At 71.2% G+C, this 15492-nt stretch overlaps 2 protein-coding genes across 4 annotated transcripts; both read right to left on the reverse strand.

Annotated features, from left to right (window-relative positions):
* Positions 1-275: 275 nt before the first annotated feature.
* Positions 276-9927, reverse strand: PLEKHH3 (pleckstrin homology, MyTH4 and FERM domain containing H3). 3 transcript variants are annotated; one of them, XM_063354668.1, is made up of 13 exons: positions 9666-9927; positions 7294-7349; positions 6529-6617; positions 6143-6337; positions 5786-5943; positions 5503-5626; positions 5066-5363; positions 4773-4980; positions 4072-4199; positions 3835-3955; positions 2634-3083; positions 2370-2561; positions 276-1712 (listed from the first exon to the last, which is right to left on the reverse strand). In XM_063354668.1, exons 1-13 carry the CDS (start codon positions 9813-9815, stop codon positions 1530-1532), a joined length of 2352 nt encoding a protein of 783 aa, XP_063210738.1. In that variant the 5' UTR covers positions 9816-9927; the 3' UTR covers positions 276-1529. The 3 variants fall into 3 exon arrangements, with proteins under 3 accessions (XP_063210738.1, XP_063210736.1, XP_063210737.1); XM_063354667.1 differs by having other exon boundaries at positions 278-1712; positions 4063-4199; XM_063354666.1 differs by having other exon boundaries at positions 2370-3083; positions 4063-4199.
* A 2059-nt stretch (positions 9928-11986) lies between these two features.
* On the reverse strand, positions 11987-14131 carry CCR10 (C-C motif chemokine receptor 10). Its single transcript, XM_063354869.1, has 2 exons — positions 14120-14131; positions 11987-13069 (listed from the first exon to the last, which is right to left on the reverse strand). Exons 1-2 carry the CDS (start codon positions 14129-14131, stop codon positions 11987-11989), a joined length of 1095 nt encoding a protein of 364 aa, XP_063210939.1.
* Between the last annotated feature and the right edge of the window lie 1361 nt (positions 14132-15492).

A 15492-nucleotide genomic window follows, 5' to 3' on the forward strand; every position in this document is an offset into this window, starting at 1 on the left:
ACCGGGGCTGCCACTCCCCTGCACGTCCCGGTGGCGCGCGGGGCTGGCCCTGCCCCGGCCGGGAGCCAGCCGGCAGCATGCTGTCTGAGCCCGGGCGGCGCTGGGCGACCGCCGCGGCAGAGCCAGAAATACTGGCAGGACCTGCCGGCATGGCTGACCGGGGCTAGGAGCCGGCACCGCCCTGCCGTGCCCGCAGAGCATGCGGTGCCCGCGGCGCCCGCATTTAGTGCTTCACGGGGGCGAGGGCCCATGCAGGAGGGGGGTCCCTGAGAGCTGGAGGGGGGTCCCTGTCCGCTCTGGAGCCAGGGCAGGGGACGGCACAGGGAAGGATGCGTGATGGAGGGGGGAGATGGTCGGACACGGCCGCTGCGGTCCTGCCCCCATGTGAGTCAGGCTGTGAGGGACGGTGTGGGGCAGCGCTGGCGCCGGCCCAAGCCCCGGCAGCCCAAGGTGAGAATTAGCCTTTTCCTCTGACCCTGCGGCGTGGAGCGACGGGCTAAAAATACCCCCCTCCGCCATGGCAGCGCCGGGCTCCCACGCCCTCCTTGGCACCGGCCCCGCAGCGGCGCCCGCGGCCGGGGCAGTTCCCCCCGCCGAGGCGGCCAGTGCCAGGGGGTGCCGGGGAGCTGCAGCGGAGCCGCAGCACGGCCCGCGCCGTTGGTGAAATGCCAAAGGGCGCAGTGAACAGCCCGGCTGCGGCGCTGGCCGGAGGGACGGCGGTCCCTGTCCCCGAGGACACGCTGTGCCGCTCCTCCCGCCGCCTGTCCCCGGCCCCGCTGCCCTCGCCGCCCCGGGGATCAGAGCGTCCCTGCCTCCCACCGCGGCCGGAGCTCGGGGACGGGAGGCCCAGCCTTTCCTTTGTGCATTTATTTAGAAAAACAAACAACCAACCCCCACCCCCCAAGACAGAACCGACAAACTTTACAGAGGCAACATTGAGGGGCCGAGCCCCAGCCGTACCAGCCACCACCCCGCCGGCCACCCCACGCCACGAGCCCCGCCATGGGGCCACCGTGATGCGGCAGGGCCCGGCCACGAGGAGCCCGGTGGTCCCCGAGGCGGCTCGGCCAAAAGCCGCCCGCAGCTTTCCAGGAGGGGTGGGTTCAGCGGACGGACAGACAGACGATGGCACAGCACCGCTGCCTGGCACCCCTCGCCCCGGGCAAAGTCCCCCCCGGGGCGGCAAGAGCTGGGGCGCCGGCAGAGCTGCCAGGCAGCACGAGTGCTGGAGGCGAAGGCACCGGGGTACAGGGGACCAGGGGACAGGGACAGCCTGGGAGCAGCGCAGGGGACCGCGGCATGGCAGCCCCGCTGCCCTCCAGGGAAAGTGCTGGGAGACGGGCGGGGGGGGGGCGCGGGCGTCTCAAAATAAATTAAGGAAATAGCCAGAAAGGCAACAGCGGTGCAGGGAGCACGAGCCCCCGTCCCCCCGCTCCGGGGAGCAGCTGGGGACCGGCACAGACCTGCCACTCGCTGCCCGGCCGCCCTCCCCACACCGTCCGTCGGGAGCACCCTGCGTGGCCGCCGGGCTAACTGTGGAAGGAGCCCACGGGCGGCCGGTGCTGCCAGGGCCCTGCCGTGGGGCAGAGCCCCTGGGGTGGTGCGGTGGGATCTGGGGCTGGGGGGCTGGTGGCTGGCTCCTGGGGCCGTGGCGGCCGCCGGGCACCCGCGGAGGCGAGGTATGTGTTGAGAAGCTGGGCGATCTCGTCCACCTGCGGGGCAGAGGGGACGCGCTGGGTCAGCCCGGGGTGCCCGGCCCCCTGCAGCCCCCGGGGGATGAAGGGAAGGGGGGATGGAGGGATGGGGGGATGGAGGAAAGGGGCGATGGAGGGATGGAGGAGAGGGGGGATGGAGGAGAGGTGGGATGAGGGGATGGAGGGAAGAAGGGATGAGGGGATGGGGGATGGAGGAAAGGGGGGATGGAGGGAAGCAGGATGGAGGAGAGGGGGGGGATGGAGGAGAGGGGGGATAAGGGGATAGAGGGAAGGAGGAGAGGGGGGATGAGGGGAAGGAGGGGATGAAGGGAAGGAGGAGAGGTGGGATGAGGGGATGGAGGGAAGGAGGGAAAGAGGGATGGGGGAATGGAGAGATGGGGGAAAGGGGGGATGGAGGGAAGGAGGGATGAGGGGATGGAGGGAAGGAGGAAAGGGGGGATGGAGGAGAGGGGCAATGGAGGGATGGAGGGAAGCAGGATGGAGGAGAGGGGGGGATGGAGGAGAGGGGGGATAAGGGGATGGAGGGAAGGGGGGATGAGGGGAAGGGGGGAAGGAGGAGAGGGGGGATGAGGGGAAGGAGGGGATGAGGGGATGGGGGGATGGAGGAGAGGTGGGATGAGCAGATGGAGGGAAGGAGGGATGGCGGCCCCGTACCTGGGAGGTCTCGAAGAGCAGGTCCCGGTCCTCCACGGAGAGGCGGAAGGTGCTGCTGTCGGAGGCGCCGAAGGAGGAGATGCGGCCGTAGCAGAAGCTGTCCAAGGGCTCGGGCTCCCCCGGCTTGTAGAGCGAGACAGCCTTGGCCCCGATGCCCAGCCACAGCCGCTGGGGACCGGCCCCCACCGGGCTCTGCGGGGAGAGGGGCGTCAGAGCTGCCCACTGCCAGGGCTGCCCACTGCCCCCGCCGCGCCGACGCCTCACCGCACGCAGGTCGACGTCGAAGAGCGTGGAGCCGAAGCCGGGCCACTCCCGCACCAGTGCCACGTAGGCGGCCATGGCCTCGGGCCGGCCCATGCCCTGCAGCAGCTTCCACTTCTCCACGATGGCGGCCATGGTGCTGGCCCCCTCCTCCCGCAGGCGGCCCCGCAGGCGCTGGTCCCGTTCCGCCCGCTGCTTGGCCAGCGCTTGCCCCCAGAGCCCGCCGGCCAGCAGCCCCGCGCGCAGCCGGGCCCCCCGGCACTTGGTGGGGGTGCGGTGGCGGGGGGCCGGCAGGCGGGCGTGCAGCACGTGGGGCGGGAAGAGCTCCTCCAGGCGCGGGAAGGGCGCGTGGGTGGAGAAGTCGCTGTTGAGGCTCTGCAGGCGCAGCGCGGCCAGTGTCTGCAGCGTCTCCTCCGACGTGGGCACGTAGCCCCGCAGCACCATCTCGTGCGCCTGCGGGAGGGCAGGGTGAGCCGGCACAGCATGGCCACTGTGGCACAGCCACCCCGGCACAGCATAGCCACCCCAGCATGGTGTGGCTCGTGCCTGCGGGAGGACAGGGTGAGCTGGCACAGCATGGCCACGGCGGCATGGCCACCCAGGCACGACATAGCCACTCTGGCATGGTGTGGCTCACACCTGCAGGAAGGCAGGGTGAGCCGGCACAGCATGGCCACTGTGGCACAGCCACCCCGGCACAGCATAGCCACCCCGGCTCGGTGCGGCTCACACCTGCGGGAAGGCAGGGTGAGCCGGCACAGCGTGGCCACCGCAGTATGGCACAGCATGGCCACTGTGGCACGGCCACCTCGTCACGGCATAGCCACTCTGGCATGGTGTGGCTCGTGCCTGCGGGAGGACAGGGTGAGCCGGCACAGCATGGCCACGGCGGCACGGCCACCCCGGCATGGCACAGCATGGCCACTGTGGCACAGCCACCTTGTCACGGCATAGCCACTCCGGCATGGTGTGGCTCATGCCTGCAGGAAGGCAGGGTGAGCTGGCACAGCATGGCCACTGTGGCACAGCCACCTTGTCACGGCATAGCCACTCCGGCATGGTGTGGCTTGTGCCTGCGGGAGGACAGGGTGAGCCGGCACAGCATGGCCACGGCGGCACGGCCACCCCGGCACGGCACAGCATGGCCATGGCAGCACGGCCACCCCGGCACGGCATAGCTACCCTGGCACGGCGCGGCTCTCACCTGCTCAAAGAGGAGGGCGAACTCCAGGCTGTCGCGAGGGACGTTGTCCGTGTCCAGGAAGCCGTAGTGTTTGAAGCAGAGCCGGCACGGCGGGTCCTGCTCCCGCTGCTCCCCAGCCAGGCTGCGGCAGAAGGGACCGGCCCCATCAGCACGGGGACAGGCACCCCACCACTGTCCCCTCCCGCCCCCAGCCCCTCTCCCCCGTAGGCAGCAGAGCGGGACATTTACTTTTCAAACCTGGTGAGGACGTCGGCCAGCAGCGTGGCACTAGCCACGGGCTGCTCCCGCCGCCGGGACTGCTCGTAGAGAGCGAAGAGGTTGGGGCTCTGGGACAGCCCCAGGCGCGACACCAGCTCCCGGGCCACCTGGGGCGAGACAAAGGCAACCGACGGTGACTGCGCACCCCTGGCCGCGGCGCTCAGGGCTGCAAAGGGACACAGACAGGTCACAGCGGGCAAAGGCAGGTGGCCCTCAGCCCCCCTCCACCGCGGCTGAGCTGGGGGAGACCTGCAGGAGCCCCCCACCTCCCATGGCTCTGGGGAGACCTTCTAGTAGCCTTCCAGTACCTAAAGGGGGCTACAGGAAGGATGGGGAGGGACTCTGATAAAGAGTGTAATGATAGGACGAGGGGTAACGGTTTAACACTGAAGGAGGGGAGATTTAGATGGATATCAGGAAGAAATTCTTTGCTGTGAGGGCGGTGAGCCCCTGGCCCAGGTTGCCCAGAGAAGCTGTGGCTGCCCCATCCCTGGAGGGGTTCAAGGCCAGGTTGGCCGGGGCTTGGAGCAGCCTGGGCTGGTGGGAGGTGTCCCTGCCCAGGGCACGGGATGATCTTTAAGGTCCCTTCCAACCCAAACCATTCCACGGCAGGCCACCCTCCCAGCCCCGCGTGCCAAAATGTCCCGAGTCCCCCGCCCGGCGCGGCCGCGGCCCCTCACCTCCTCAGCCGTGGTGTGGGAGCTGATGGCCACGCTGCAGGCGGGCGCCCCCGGGCAGTGCACGGTGCAGATCATCTCCTGCCGCCGCATCAGCACCAGGATCTCCTCCAGAGAGGGCACGCACTCCCGCCCCTTCGTCTTCCCCAGCGCCTCCCGGATGAAGCAGGCGTACTTGGCCATCTCCGAGGCAGGGAACCGGCTCTCTGTCCTGCGAGAGATGCCGGGGAGGGGGGGGTCACGGTGGCGCCAACCCGATGGGGGCCCCGGCACCTGGCAGCTCCGCCGGCACTCGCCTGTCCAGGTGGAAGCGCAGGAAGCGCAGGACGGGCGGGGAGGGCAGGAAGGTGCAGCTCATGCAGGTGAGCAGCTGCCAGTAGTGCAGGTCGCCCTGCCCGCCCGGCGCCGCCGGCTCCGTGGTCTGCTTCACCAGCTGGCAGTAGATCTCGTCCACCAGCGGCGGCAGGTCCAGGCAGGTCTGCAGGACGCCCTGCATCAGCGGCACCGGGTCCCGCTCCGACTCCAGCTGCTGCAGCGAGTTGAAGAGCTTCACGGCCTCGTCGCGCAGCGTGGTGTAGCTGCGGGGGCCGGGGGCTGCGGGACGGGATGGGGGTTAACAGCCCTGTGGGCTTCCCCAGGTTCCCCCCCGGCCATCCAGGCGCCGTACCCAGCCCAGCCTGGCCCCACCATCGCTCCTGCCAGCCCGGGCACAGGACCCCCGCTCGCCCCTCACCGCTTTGGTCCAGGCTGCCGTAGGGGAAGGGCAGCAGGGGAGCGTAGAGGGGGCTGCTGGTGTAGCGCAGGATGGGGTTGCAGCGGTAGATCTGCTCCAGGACCTCGGGGCTGCCGCAGTGCTCCTGGGAGGGCAAAGCGATGGCGGCAGTTGCAGAAGGGCCGCCCGGCCGAGAGCCCGGCATGGGCACCCGCCGCCGCCCCACGGCACGTGGGGTCCTGACCGTCCATCCCAGCCCTGCCCGACGGCTGCAGGCGTGGGCAGCCCCGTGCCACGGGCTCACCTCGACGTCGCGCATGAGCAGCTGGGTGGGCGTCTGGACGGGCACTTTGCTGTCGATGACCTTCTGCACCGCGCACACCCAGTGCACGGCCTCGTTCAGGTGCTCCGTGTACAGGCGGTAGCAGTGCTTTCTGCCAAACACCGTCACGTTCCAGTAGCCTGTGAGGGACAGAGACCTCACCCGCTGCCCACCAGCGCCCTCGCCCCAAGGACCCCCACCCAAGCTGGGCTACTCGGTGCCCCGGGGCTCGGCACAGCCGCTCCTCGGGAAGACGGAGACCTCCTGGGGCTGGGAGGGCGACGCAGGGCATGAGGGGTTGCAAAGGCGCAGCCCGACCGAGGGGCACGGGCACCCTACCTGTCTCCTTGTAGGTCTGCTTGTCCGGCCAGAGCACGGAGCAGAGGCTGGTGAGCACGAGGGAGCCCAGCCGCCGAGCCCCCTTCTCGTTGCTGCTGTAGTAGTCCAGGGAATCGGGCGTCAGCACGAACCAGTACTTCCGAGGCCGGATCCAGGGGGTCTTCACGCCGCCCCGCACCTCCCGCTGCAGCCAGCCTGGAAGGGGAAACCTCAGCCCCTGCCGCCAGCACCATCCACCCCGGCGGCTCTGTGGTGCGGGACGGAGTCTGCCCGCTGCCCGCCAGCCCAGCCGGTGCCTCCTGCCCCTCCAGGACGGGATCCAGCCACAGTCAGGCCATGATCCTGCCAGCCCTGGCTATTCCAGAGGCAGAGACCCCTGTGCACACCTTTCACGAGAGCGTCAGGGTCATCCTCCACTGGCTCCGGGCCCTTCTCCGTGATGAGGCTGCGCATCTCCTCTGCGACGAGCAGGGACCTGGGGACAACACGGGGCTGAGCCCGACTGCCCACGGGCGCCTCCCACGGCCCCCCAGCAGGGAGCCGGCCCCGGGGTCTGGGGTGAGCCGGGTCCCCGGGGGCTCCGGGCACCCCACAGCCCCACGGTGGGAACGCAGCAGAACCGTCGGGTGCAGATGACCCTGGCTAAAAATAAGCTGTTTGCAGTCGCGGCCCTGCCAAGGAATTCGGAAAATGAACAACCAGGAAGGAATGTTGGCAGCAGCGTCAGCACTGTGAGGACGAGGAGCGAGAAGGCCCCTGTGCCGTGGCACCCCATCTCCCTGGGCACACACGGCCCCAGGGCACAGCCTCCGCTGGTGGACATGGCCCGGTAGAGCCTCCTGGCACAGGAGGAGCCACGCACGGCCCCATCGGCTGAGCCTGCGGCAGCCGAGCCATCCGGCACAGCAGAGGGATGGCGACATGCCCAAGGATGCACCAGGGATTGGGACGGAGCGTGGGAGTCCTGGCTCTGCCATCTCTGCTCTAGCCGATGGACGGGCACAGCACGGTGCCGGCCCCACGGGCAGGATGGTCTGGCACACGCTGGCACCAGCGCGTCCTCCCGCAGCGTGCCAGGCCCCCAGCTCCCACAGCACCAGGCGAGGGACGCGATGGGATGCCCGATGGGATGGAGGCAGGGGGTCACTCACCGCTCCGAGCCGCTGCTGCTGCGGGTGGGCTGGCTCAGGCTCACCTCCAGGGATCCCTGGGGAAGGAGGAGATGTTTCAGCCCCGTGGTCACCACCTGGCACCTCCAAATGTCCCTCCAATGACTGCTTGCCTCCTCGCCAGCCCAGCTCCCGGCCCAGGGGGACAGGCTTGTGTCCTGCTGCCGCGGGGCAGGGAGCCCCAGTGCTCCCAAAGCCGTGGCAGGAGCCCAGGCTGCAGCTGGGGCACCCCGGGGGCTCGGGGGCAGCCACCGGGCATGCCGGCCACGCGTCCTCAGCTGACCCGGCGGGCTGAATACCGTGCAGAATTGCACAAGGTCAGTGCTGAGTAATACGCTTACGGCACAAAGTCCCATTGTAATGGGGCCACTGACTTCCTGCCCGCGGCGGTGGGACGCGGCGCAGGGAAGTCCCTGGCCCAGCAGCGGGACCGGGGCCGGTTCCTCCTCGCGCAGCACAACTTGACGTGGACGGTGCCGCTCACGTGACGACCCTGGCACACGTGCTGGGACACGAGGCAGGGCCCAGGCACGGGCAGGCACCGGGCTGGGCAGGGTGTCCCGGCAGAGCGGGGATGGATGCTGCCCCGGGAGATGCACGGGCGCTCCTGCCAGCTGTAGCCCAACGGGGCAGCCGGAGGCGTGACAGGCCAGAGCACGCCATGAAACGCCAAGAAAAAGAGACGGCTGCTAAAAATAGCAGCGGGAAGGGGGGGCGGGGAGGGGGGAGCTGCTGCAGGTACGGCTGTGCCGTGGGCCAGGGCCGGGCACCTCTGACCCGTGGCATTAAGGCACCTGTCGTGCAGTGCTGGCACCGTGCATGGGGCCAACTCCTCCAGCGACCGTCCCGCTGCCAAGGCCGGGGAGGGCCCCGTGCGCTCCCGCACGGCTGCGGGCACAGAGACGGTGCCCAGCTCCTCAGCCACTGCCTGCAGGAGGAGGAGGCAGCGGTGGCCGGCTTCTTCTCAGGGATATAAATAAATGGGAGAGAGGAGCTGCGGTGGCAAGGCTGGGGCAGCTGCTCCCACGCTCCCAGGAAGGGGCGGCCGGCGCTGCGGGTTTCCGAGGACCCCCCGGCCACGACGAAGGGCTCCCTGGGGAGCTGGCGTCACAACCGCCCACGCCAGCCTGGACCTCTGGAGCCAGCGCGGCCCATGGGACACGGGAAACTAAAGACAACTCCTGCCATTGCCGTGCCCTTGGCACTGCCACCGGCGCCCAGGGGGCCCAGCTCCAGCCCTGCTACTGTCCCCACTGCCTGCTGTCCCATGGGGCTGGCACTGCTGGAGAAGGGGACCCGCTGGCAGGGAATGGACAGTGTGTGGGTCTCAGAGCCACCCCCAGCCCTGCGCAGCCATGGCAGCCCCCAACGTGGGCAGACCCCGACGCAGGCAGGAGGAGAGGGGCTGCAGTAAGTGTGACTGGGCTGTCACGACCCTCTGTGTCCCCTCTGGGTAGCGACAGGACCCCGTGGCTCCGGGTGCAGGAGGCAGCCGGGACAGGCAGGAGGAACCCCCAGGGAGCTGGGGTTCCCCCCGCCGCCCCACGCTATCAGCTGTCCCTCATGCAGCCCGGCCGGAGGAAGCGCCGGTTTCCGCCGCTCCGTTTCCCCAAAAGGAGGAAGCAGCCGGATCGGGGAGATCCAGGCCTGCTCCCCGCGCCCGGCACGTGCACCCGGGGCACCACGGGCCGCAAACGGACCCGGCCTCCTCCGGCGGAGCCTGAGGAACCCGTCCCGCGGGGACCCTCCGCACCCCAGCCAACCTGACCCCGGCAGCGGCCCCGGTGCAGGACCTGGCAGTGCCAGCCCCACGGTTCCTGCCCCGAGGAGCCGGCAAGGGCAGGGCAGCACCGGCCCCGCTGCCCCGCCGGCCTGGCAGTGCCCCGGTTTCGGCTGCCCCCCAGCACCCGACGGGCAACCAGGTCCTGCCGCCGCGGGCCCTGCAAGGGCCCCGCACCGGGATCCGGCCGGCAGCGGCACCCGCTCCCCTCGGCTCTGCCCCCACGGGCTCCGGGACCGCCAGCGCCCTCCCGGAGGCTGCCGCGGGGCAGCGGCTCCCCCGCACCCACGGGCCGATCCCCTCCCCCGCCGCCCTGCGGGGACCCCCCCGGCCGGCGGCGGGGACGCGCCAAGGGCAGCCCGGGCGGCGGGACCGGCGGGGACGTGCCCGGGCAGGCGGCAGCCACGCTCCCGGGGCGGCGGGGACCGAGACGGGCCGAGACAGCGCCGCCGAGCCGGGCAGAGCCGGGCAGGGCCGGGCAGAGCCGGGCGGGAGGAGCCGCGCACCGCCGGTCCCGCCGCGCCGTGCCCAGCCGCGGCTCCGGTGCCCGTCCCGGCGCCGATACCGGCCCTACCTGGTCTCCCTGGGCGCGGAGCTCGAAGGACGCCTCCTCCTCCTCGGCCTCGCCGTCCGCCTCCCGGTCCGCCTCGCCGTAGTCTCGCCGCAGCAGCGTGAAGCCCTGCCGGCAGCACAGCAGCCACCACAGCCCGCCCGGGAACGGCATCGCCCCGCCGCCACCGGACGGGACGGCACCGGAACGGGACGGGACCGGCCCGCCGCCCGCGCCGCTCACCGGCCGCCGCCGCCGCCGCCGCCGCCGGGACCGGCCCCGCCGCCGCCGCCCCGGGCGGGCCGGGTCGGGCGCGTCACCGGCCCCCGCCAATCGCCGCGCGCGGCCCGGGGCGGAGCCAGCGCGCCCGGGGCGGTGGGGCCGCCGCTTGCGTCATCTGCCGGGCGGGCGCGCGCGCCGAACGCGGGGAGGGTCGCGCCGGCGGACCGGGGCACCGGGCACAGCCCCCGCGCCCGGTAGCCCCGCGGTTTCACTGGCCGCCGCGTCGGGCTGCCCCCTGGCACCGTGCGCTGCCTTAACCCGTCCCGGGGGGGCGGCACCGGAGCTGTTGCCGAGCCGCCGGGGCCCTGCTCGGACGAGCCTGTCCCGCCGTCCGCCCGAGTCGTCCCACCGGAGGGGCTGCGGCGGGTGCCGCGGCGAGGCCCAGCTCCCGGGGCCCCGGGGGGGGTGTTAAGCAGCCGCAGCTCTGGCACCGCTCCAGCCGTGGGGTCCGGCCCCGTCCCCGGGAGCCGCCGTGCTGGGCTGCAAGATCTCCGCCCCCGCAGCCACCGCCGGGCTGCACCGGGGGCTGAGCCCCGCTGCGGGGCCGCCGGGGCACCGGGACAGAGCCCGCCAGCCGGGGGGGAGGACGACGGGACGGAGCCAGCGTGGGGCCGGACGATGCGGGGATTCGGTGGCCCGGCCGTGGGGCAACCCCGGGTACGGCTGTGGGGCTCTGGGTCTAACCCCTGCGCTGCCGTGGGGCCGGCGGAGGAGGAGCGGGGTGGGCAGGGAGCGGGGGCCGCTGCTGGCGGTCCCGGCCCGGTGCCGGCACCCCGGAGCGCTGCTTCAGCCGGGCCCGGTGCGCTCGGCGGGGTGCCAGCCCCGGGAGGGAGGGGGCGTCCGGGCCGTGCCAGCCCCAGCCGCTGCGCCCCGGCCCTGGGGGATGTGCCGGGGCAGAGGAGCTCATGGGGAAGTGCGGAGGGGAATGGAAAGTCCCTCTGGCCCCTCCGGCCCCCGCCGCGGGAGGGGGTTTCCAGGCGGACCCAGGGCAGGTTTTTCCGGGGGGGTCTCTGCTGTGGCCAGCCCGGGGACTCCCAGCTCCTCCGGCACGCAGCCCGCGGGGACGGTGGCATCGGCTCTGCCTCGGCCAGGGCTGGGCTGTGCTTGGGGGGGCGACTCCTGCTTCTGCCCCAACAGGCCCCCTCTGACCGGCCGGGCCGGGCTGGGGGCACGGCGGGGCTGGGGGGTGCCAGGCCCGCACATGCCACCACCCCCGCCCCCCCCCCCCCGCCCCGGAGCCGCCGTGGAGCCGGCGCCGGTCCCTGGGCCACCTCTCCCCACGCCCCCGCGGAGCCCTGCTCCGGGACCCGGTCCCTCCGTCCCCAGCCTGTCCCTGCCCGCTCCCCGGCTGCCGGACCCCCGGCGGGGGGGAGCGGGAGAGCCCGGGCAGGGGACCTCGGGGACAGGCAGGGAAGGCAGCAAGCGCGGGGTTCTGCTGCCGCCTGCAGGCATCACCCGGCCAGCGCCGGTGGGGCCGCCTCCCCGCTCCCGCACCCCGCACCCGCCCCGCAACCCTCCCGGCGGCTCCGTCCCGTCCCCTCCCGGGGCAGCCCCGGCCCTCACGGAGACGGCGCTCACCCATGGGGACTTGACCGAGGTTTATTGTGAGGCGGGGGGGGACCCAGCTGCCGGCCCGGGGCCTTCTCTGTGCATCCGCCGCCCCGAGGTCGCCGGCACCGCACAGCCCCGCAGCACGCGTGACACTGCACCGCACCCCCAGAGCACGCGTGACATCGCATGGTCCCCTGGAGCACGCGTGACATTGCACGGCCCCCCAAAAACATGCGTGACATTACATGGTCCCCTGGAGCACGTGTGACATTGCACGTTCCCCCTGTCCTGGTGGTTCGCTGGGCAGCAGAGGCGCTTGCAGGGTGTGCGGGTGCTGCGGGGCTGCTCTTCCCTCTGCCCACGCGTGCGCAGGCACCCTGCGGGTTGTCTGGCCAGGCCGCTCTCCCGGGGCTGGGGGCAGGTCCGTGCAGGAAGGCGGCTCTCCCGGAGAGCCACGGAGAGGCTGAGCCCCCGGGGTGACGGTCCCTGCCCCGACCGTGGCCACCGCGACCCTACACCACGTCTTGGCAGGTGGAGAGCGATGTCCGCCGGCGGGGACTGGGGCAGCCGGGGCAGCGCGGGTCCAGGGGCCCCACGCAGCCGGCATCGCTGGCCAACAGCCATAGCTCCCGGCGGAAGCGCTGGCCCAGGAAGGCGTAGAGCAGGGGGTTGAGGCAGCAGCGCAGGTAGGCCAGCCCACCAGTGACCAGCAGCGCCAGGTCCTTGCGGCGGCTCTGGGCACAGCTCACCTCCCAGCTGGCCAGCAGCTCGGCCGCGTCCAGCAGCACCATCAGGCTGTGGGGCAGCTGCAGGGCCACGAACACCAGCACGAGGGCCAGCAGCACCCGCAGCGCTCGATGGGGCTGAGCGCCGCGGGCCGCCAGCAGCGTCCGGGCCACGGCCGTGTAGCAGCTCGCCATCACCAGGAAGGGCACTACGAAGCCCAGCACGACCTGTACCAAGTTGGTGGCACCCCGGGCCACCCGTGACACTGCCCGGGGGAAGACGACGCGGCAGAGCCAGAGGTCCTGGTGCTGCTCGGCTTGGCCATAGATGAACTGGGGCAGGGCCAGCAGCATGGCTAGCAGCCAGGCCAGCCCTGCCGTCAGCCAGCCATGGCGGCGAGCCCGTGGGCGTAGGCGGTAGGCAGCCGGCACCTGCACGATGGCCACGTAGCGGTCCATGCTGATGCAGGTGAGGAAGAGAAAGCCGCTATAGAAGTTGAGGGCGTAGAGGCCCTGCAGCACCTTGCAGGCAGCCGTGTCCGGGAACCAGCCCTGCAGTGTGTCGATGGCAGCAAAAGGCAGCGTCAGGAGCAGCAGGAGGTCGGACAGGGCGAGGTGCAGGAGGCAGACGTCGGTGATGCTGTGTGCCCGGCGGTAGCGGGTGTGCGTGAGCAGCACCAGCCCGTTCCCCACGATGCCCAGCAGCGAGAGCAGCAGGTAGACAGCTGGCTGGTAGGTGCGGGCGAAGCCCTGCACCGCCTGCTTCTCGCAGAGCTCGGGCAGCACGCCGTCCTCCCACGAGTAGAGGGAGGACCCGTCGTAGAAGTCGGTGGTGGCGGTGGGCTCCGTTGCGTCAGGGCTGGGGGTCGTCTGCGCAGGGGGAGGCCGAGTGAGGGATGCTCGGAGGTGGCAGCCCGGCCGCAGCGTGCAACGCACCGCACCCAGAGCAGCCCTCCTCCACCCAGCCCCGCCACGGGGAGCCCGGGTGTGCTCCAGCCCCCGGCCTCGCGCTCGGGGTGGTTTCCGTCTCACACCCAGCACAAGGCAGCGGGAGGCTCACCACGCTCAGTCATTGCGAGAGCGACCGTGCGCTTCCCGAGCAGCTGCCTGCGGTGCAGAGCTGGTGAGGAGACGTGACCCTGGCCGCGGCGTCCCCGGCACAGCACCACGTCCCACAAACTAACCATGCACCCGCCTCAGGGGAGCTGCTTATGGTGTCCGCTGGGGCTCAGCACCCAGCCCATGTCCCTGGTCGCCCTGTGCAGCTGGGCCTCGGGGCTCCATCCCCAGGTGGGTGCTTTGGGCAGGTCCCCGCACACACCCCTGGGACCTGTCCAAAGCACCCACCCACCCATGCACCACCCCAGGGACCCCAGTGCTGGTGCAGCCCCACACGGCCTGATCCTGCTCCCAGACAGGGAGGTCCTGGGCATCCCGCTGCCTCGCACAGGTTGCCGGCAGCTCTGCATGGTGCTCCCAGGCCATGGCCTCTCCCTCCTGCTCCGGGCTGGAGGGACAGTACTGGAGCCTGACATCAGCCGGCCGGGACCCCACTGCTATGGGGGACAGGATCCGGCACGGCTCTGACTCAGAGCAGCCTCACAGCAGCAGTTTCGCTGTTCCTGGCTCACATGAACGAGCCCAGGAGGCCAGGCCTGATCCCTCCCTGCTCTGGGGCTGCAGGTGGGACCTGAACCCGGTGCCGGGGAAGGTTGATCCCCCAGCAGCTCCCCCAGCACCTTCCCTGCTCCGGGCCCCATGGACCTGGAGCACTGGGCGCTGCCCAGTGTTCCCTGGGGCTTTGTCTTTCAGCCCGAACCCACACGGCTCACAAGAGAAGCGTTTGAAAGCAAAAAGAAGAGTCAGTGACGGGGGTCCCTGCCCAGCCCCCAACAAACCGCTCGCCCCACGGCCCCTCACCTGCTCCTGCATCGCTCAGCGGGATCTTTCCCCCGTCTCTGCTCTGCAACCTGTGGTTTGACCACGTGCCGCTCCTGATACCGAGAGCGATGCAGAGCACAAGCCCAGCCCCGGGGGAGGAAGGCGAGGAGGCAGATACGACCCCACTCCAGAGTCTGTCCTGCATCTTCTACTCTGTGGCTGGTATCTGCATGCTTTGGCCAGAAATGGCAGTTCTGCCCAGCCCCTGCCACACGGAGATGGGGGATATGCTGGGGAGGGCCCGGCGAGGGGAGTGGGGCCTGGCCGAGGGTACGTGCGGGAGACCCCAGCCCGCCCCAGAGCTGTTTGTGGCTCCTGCCCCACAGGGGCTGCCTCTCTGGGGCTGGAGGGAGCAGGGCCGTGGAGTGGAGCATTGGCTGGCGCCGAGCCAGGCACAGGCAGGACACTGGTCCAGCGGGACCAGCAGAGCCACGTCCAGTCCAGGGATGGCTCCTTCTGATGGGAAATGCAGAACTGGGGCAGCGGCTGGTGCAGGGCATCCCCCTGCCCAGGGGTCCCAGCCCTGCCCTGCACCCCTGAAACCCCTCATCCCTGCACCCCCGTGCCCCCCTGCCCTTGCACCCCCGTGCCCCCGCAGCGCTGGGCAGGCGTGTTGCTGGTTGTTGACAACAAAATTCCCAACTCCTCATTAAGGGGCAGATTAGTTCCTGCGGGGCTGAGGGCCCACTTTCCTCTCCCCAGGGGGGGAACAAGTTGATCCCCGGCTTTAATGGGCTTTTGGCCGCTTGTCGCAGTAATCCCTCAATCCCCCTCTCTCCCCGCTACAGACATCTTTGCTGTGGTTTATCCCAGCTCTGTCCTCATCCCTCCCGCTGCCTCCAGCTGGGCACAGGGAGCGGGCAGGGCCCCTGTCGGCCCCGGGAACTCACTGCGGGGCTGGAGCGGGGCTGGGCCCTGGGGTGTCCCCAGGGCTCTTTGCTGGAGGGTCTCACCCCTCCCCTGCTCTTTCCACAGTGCAAGGCCACTGGCTGCAGACCTCCGCTCTGTGCCTGGCTCTGGGGGTGCCATCCTGCACCCTGCACCCTGGGGGAAGGGGAGGGAGGAGGGTCCCGGGGCCAACGCTGGCCCTACGGCCAGCTGTGGGCACAGTGCAGGGACCCTGTGTGGTCCAGGGATGGGACGTGGGGCTGTGGCCGGAGCAGGCAGCACCCCTGGGGTGTTGGGATAAGGCCAGATGGGGCTATGCCTCGCCGGGGAATGGACCCACCGGCACTGCAGGGGTCTGGGGGACGGAGGGCCGGTGCCCGCGGCCCCGTCACGCGGCTCCAGCTCCCGGTATCAGAACTCCCGGTGCGCCACCGTCTGCCCCGCCGCACCTGTGGGTTTCTGTT

The sequence above is a fragment of the Chroicocephalus ridibundus genome, chromosome 17 (assembly GCF_963924245.1).
Source record: "Chroicocephalus ridibundus chromosome 17, bChrRid1.1, whole genome shotgun sequence".
In the NCBI taxonomy this organism is placed as follows: Eukaryota; Metazoa; Chordata; class Aves; order Charadriiformes; family Laridae; genus Chroicocephalus; species Chroicocephalus ridibundus.